Raw genomic sequence first — 5183 nt, forward strand, 5'->3', positions numbered from 1 at the left:
TAATAATACTGTAATAACAAACCTTATTTATATGACACCTTCCAACAACACCTTGCATTGACCAAAGTGCTTCACAAGATCAAATAAATAAAGACAGGGCAAAATTAATTAGTGGTAGTTCCCAACAACCACAATAAAAGAAGGWAAAAAGAAATATAAAATAGTAAAAGTTAAACATCAAAAGCCGTTTTAAAAAGAAACAGGTCTGAAGTGCACCGTGATTCACTGTAGGACGGTGTTCTCATCATGATGCTGCCTTTGATAGAAATCTGAATTGAAGTTAATGGGGGCAGCTGTTAAAACTCATTAACATCTGGATCTTAATGAACTTTTCTTATATATATATTGTATATTTAAATCAGTTTTTTTCCTCATTTACCTTTACTAATCTGGAGAATTTAATTAAAATTGAACCTGTATGTGCAGACGTGAGGCATTAAAACAGGAGGCTGCTGACTTTTACCAGGTTCTGTGTTTTAACAAAGCAAACGGACCTGTTCAGCTGTCAGAACCTCTTTGTCCCCGCTCACCCTCAGCTCTGAGGGATTTTGGGTTTAAAGCGCAGAGTCAGAACCGTCTGGTTTCAGGGTGATCTTGTTGTTCTCTGAATGTCGGGGCTGCTGCAGCCCAGTCACCGTACCTCATCGTAACAGTCTTCTTCTCCTCTTCCTACAGTTAAATTTCCAGGCACCAAAACCTACATCGACCCCGAAACCTACGAGGACCCGAACAGGGCTGTCCATCAGTTTGCCAAGGAGCTGGACGCCTCGTGCATTAAAATCGAGCGCGTTATTGGAGCAGGTGAGCCCGTCCTCAGCTCCTCTCGTTTAGCGGCTCACAGCTCTCATACATCATGCTGACAGCCAAATATTTACAGCCTGAACGGGGACACAGCTTCATGCTTCTTATATTGATAGAGCTATCGCACAGGGGGGAAAGTTCATTGCAATTAATGTGTGGTCTGCGTTCAGCAGATAGCTGCAGCAGAAAGTGCTGCCACATGGGTTTTAGGCARGCGGTCAATGACAGGATGTGCAGCTCCAGCGTGTCTTATTATAGGTCTGTGTGACGCTCCCCTGGGTATCCCAGGGTGTCCGACTCCACTTTGTATTCCAGCACGGCGCAGGTGCTTTGTCTCAAAATACACTAATAAATTTGTCATTGTGAAGCGCCTGGGTTTTTTTTTTTTTATCGTCACTCATGAGCGCCTCCAACCCCGCAGGAGAGTTTGGGGAGGTGTGCAGCGGGCGGCTGAAGCTGCCGGGGAAGCGGGACGTGTCGGTCGCCATCAAGACGTTGAAAGTGGGCTACACMGAGAAGCAGAGGCGGGACTTCCTGTGTGAGGCCAGCATCATGGGGCAGTTCGACCACCCCAACGTCGTCCATCTGGAGGGAGTGGTGACCAGAGGTAATGCTGAGTCAGGGTTTCTTTTCCTGTGAGAAGCAGGATCATGACATGACTGGGACCAGGGGTGTGTGAGACCAGGAGTGTGTAAGAGACAGGAGTGTCAGAGCAGGAGAGTGAGACCCGTTGTGTGAGACCAGAGTGTAATAGAATAGAGTGTTTGGGACAAGGAGAGTGAGACAGGAGTTTAAGAGAACAGAGAGCAACAAAGAGAGTGAGACCAGGAGTGTGAGACGGGTGTAAGGGAACAGGGTGTCCCAGACAAGGAGTGTGAGAAAGTGTGAGACAGGCGTGTAAGAGAATGGAGTGTTTGAGAAAAGAAGACTGAGACTAGGAGAGTGAGACGAGTGTGTGACATTAGGGTGTGGGACCAGGAGTGTAAGAGAACAATGTGTTTGTGACAAAGAGAGTGAGACCAGGAGTGTGTAAGACAACAGTGTCTGAGACAAGACATGAGTGAGACCAGGAGTGTGAGACGGGTGTAAGGGAACAGTGTGTCTCAGACAAGGAGTGTGAGAAAGTGTGAGACAGGCGTGTAAGAGAATGGAGTGTGTGAGACAAGAAGACTGAGAGTAGGAGAGTGAGACAGGAGTTTAAGAGAACAGAGTGAGACAAAGAGAGTGAGACCAGGAGTGTGAGACAGGTGTAAGGGAACAGGGTGTCTCAGAAAAGGAGTGTGAGAAAGGAGTATGAGACAGGCGTGTACGAGAATGGAGTGTTTGAGAAAATAAGACTGAGACTAGGAGAGTGAGACGAGTGTGTGGGACCAGGAGTGTAAGAGAACAATGTGTTTATGACAAGGAGTGTGAGACCAGGAGTGTGTAAGCCAACAGTGTCTGAGAAAAGGCATGAGTGAGACCAGGAGTGTGTAAAAGACAGGAGTGTCGGACCAGGAGAGTGAGACCCGTAGTGTGAGACCAGAGTGCAAGAGAAAATAATGTTTGAAACAAGGAGAGTGAGGCAGGAGTTTAAGAGAACAGAGTGAGACAAAGAAAGTGAGACCAGGAGTGTGAGACGGGTCTAAGGGAACAGGGTGTCTCAGACAAGGAGTGTGAGACAGGCGTGTAAGAGAATGGAGTGTTTGAGAAAAGAAGACTGAGACTAGGAGAGTGAGACGAGTGTGTGACATTAGTGTGTGGGACCAGGAGTGTAAGAAAACAATGTGTTTATGACAAAGAGAGTGAGACCAGGAGTGTGTAAGACAACAGTGTCTGAGACAAGACGAGTGAGACCAGGAGTGTGTAAAAGACAGGAGTGTTGGACCAGGAGAGTGAGACCCGTAGTGTGAGACCAGAGTGCAAGAGAAAAGAATGTTTGAAACAAGGAGAGTGAGACAGGAGTTTAAGAGAACAGAGTGAGACAAAGAGAGTGAGACCAGGAGTGTGAGATGGGTGTAAGGGAACAGAGTGTCTCAAACAAGGAGTGTGAGACAGGAGTGACCAGAGGTAATGCTGAGTCAGGGTTTCTTTTCCTGCGAGAAGCAGGATCATTCAGACCGACTCTTTCTGTGTTCCTCAGATAATAAATGCACCTGATCTACATCTATTAATGAAATGATGATGTTCATCCAATCCTTACTTTATGAAAGTTTCGTTAAAACTCAGAAAGGCTCAGTAGTCCAGCAGATATTTTGCTAACAGACACAAGAACACCTTATTGTTTGTATCGCTCCAGTAGAGGGCTGTAATAACTGCACTCTCTTTCTCTTTACCGTTTTCTCATTTAGCCTTTAATAAAAGCAGCAGATGGTAAGTTTTAATTAAAAGCAAATGAAACAAGCAGCTAAAAATAACTTGGAATCAGATCTGGCAGATCTATTGTAACGTGAGACTTTATGAAAGCAAATAAAATTTAGGTATTAATTAATCAACTCTTGTTTCTCTTTTTTGTTTTGTTTTTGTTCCCTTCAGGGAAACCGGTCATGATTGTCATCGAGTACATGGAGAACGGCTCATTAGATGCTTTCCTCAGGGTGAGTATCACCTCCAAACTTCCCTCATGTTCCATGCAGCAGCAGGTCTGCAGCAGGTCTGCAGCAGGTCTGCAGAACCATCATCAGGAATATCATCAATCTGCTGCTGGTCCGCCCCCTGTGGTCAGGGAAGACGGCTGACCCTCCTGCGTCTCTGTTCGCAGAAGCACGACGGGCAGTTCACAGTCATCCAGCTGGTGGGCATGCTGCGGGGCATCGCGGCAGGGATGAGGTACCTGGCAGACATGGGTTACGTCCACAGAGACCTGGCAGCACGCAACATCCTCGTCAACAGCAACCTGGTGTGTAAAGTGTCCGACTTCGGCCTGTCCAGGGTGATGGAGGACGACCCCGAGGCCGTCTACACCACGACCGTGAGTCAGACCCACAGCTGCATGCACACACAGCCGAAGCTCCTGAGTCAGAGCAGCTGAAGATCATAAACACGCTGAAAAGTTTCCAACCAAACRTTACATTTTAATTGTTTTATCATAGAGCTAAAGATTTATTAAAAATAATGTTAAAGGGACGGATTTGATGTTTTAGTATTTATAATACAGCAACCAAGTCTCTGCTCAATCTGCTGTAAGTAAACAGCTAAAACTGATGGATAAACAGCTAAAACTGATGGATAAACAGCTGAAACTGATGAATAAACAGCCAAAACTGTTGAATAAACAGCCAAAACTGATGAATAAACAGCTAAAACGGTTGAATAAACAGCCAAAACTTTGAATAAACAGCCAAAACTGTTGAATAAACAGCCAAAACTGATGAATAAACAGCTAAAACTGCTGAACAACTAAATGAATAAACAGCCAAAACTGTTGAATAAACAGCCAAAACTGATCAGTAAACAGCTAAAACTGATGAATAAACAGCTAAAACTGATGAATAAACAGCTAAAACTGATGAACAACTAAAACTGATGAATAAACAACTAAAACTTATGAATAAACAGCTAAAACTGATGAATAAACAGCCAAAACTGATGAATAAACAGCCAAAATCGATGAATAAACTGCTAAAACTGATGAATAAACAGCCGAAACTGATGAATAAACAGCCAAAATCGATGAATAAACAGCTAAAACTGATGAATAAACAGCCGAAACTGATGAATAAACAGCTAAAACTGAGGAATAAACAGCCGAAACTGATGAATAAACAGCTAAAACTGATGAATAAACAGCCGAAACTGATGAATAAACAGCTAAAACTGAGGAATAAACAGCCGAAACTGATGAATAAACAGCTAAAACTGATGAATGAACAGCTAAAACTGAGGAATAAACAGCCAAAAATGAAAAATAAACAGCCGAAACTGATGAATAAACAGCTTAAACGGATGAATAAACAGCTGAAACTGATGAATAAACAGCCAAAACCGATGAATAAACAGCTAAAAATGAAAAATAAACAGCCGAAACTGATGAATAAACAGCTTAAACGGATGAATAAACAGCTGAAACTGATGAATAAACAGCCAAAACCGATGAACAAACAGCTGAAACTGGTAAATAAACAGCCGAAACTGATAAATAAACAGCTAAAACCGATGAATTAACAGCTGAAACTGATGAATGAACAGCTAAAACTGATGAATAAACAGCTAAAACTGATGAATAAAAAGCTAAACTGATGAATGAAGAGCCGAAACTGATAAATAAACAGCTAAAACTGATGAATTAACGGCTAAAACTGATGAATAAAAAGCTAAACTGATGAATGAAGAGCCGAAACTGATGAATGAACAGCTAAAACTGATGAATGAACAGCTAAAACTGATGAATAAACAGCTACAAC

The 5183-nt window shown here is 43.1% G+C and overlaps 1 protein-coding gene across 1 annotated transcript in view; it reads left to right on the forward strand.

The window, feature by feature from the left end:
• Positions 1-5183, forward strand: part of epha7 (eph receptor A7) — a gene marked incomplete at its 5' end in the record, with an annotated part of 176149 nt that overhangs the window by 168751 nt on the left and 2215 nt on the right. Inside the window, 4 exon segments of the mRNA XM_014019122.1 lie at positions 676-801; positions 1223-1408; positions 3316-3377; positions 3542-3751. Of these exon segments, the coding sequence (XP_013874576.1) occupies positions 676-801; positions 1223-1408; positions 3316-3377; positions 3542-3751 (584 nt within the window).

Source organism: Austrofundulus limnaeus, unplaced genomic scaffold, assembly GCF_001266775.1.
Source record: "Austrofundulus limnaeus strain Quisiro unplaced genomic scaffold, Austrofundulus_limnaeus-1.0 Scaffold210, whole genome shotgun sequence".
Taxonomy (NCBI): Eukaryota; Metazoa; Chordata; class Actinopteri; order Cyprinodontiformes; family Rivulidae; genus Austrofundulus; species Austrofundulus limnaeus.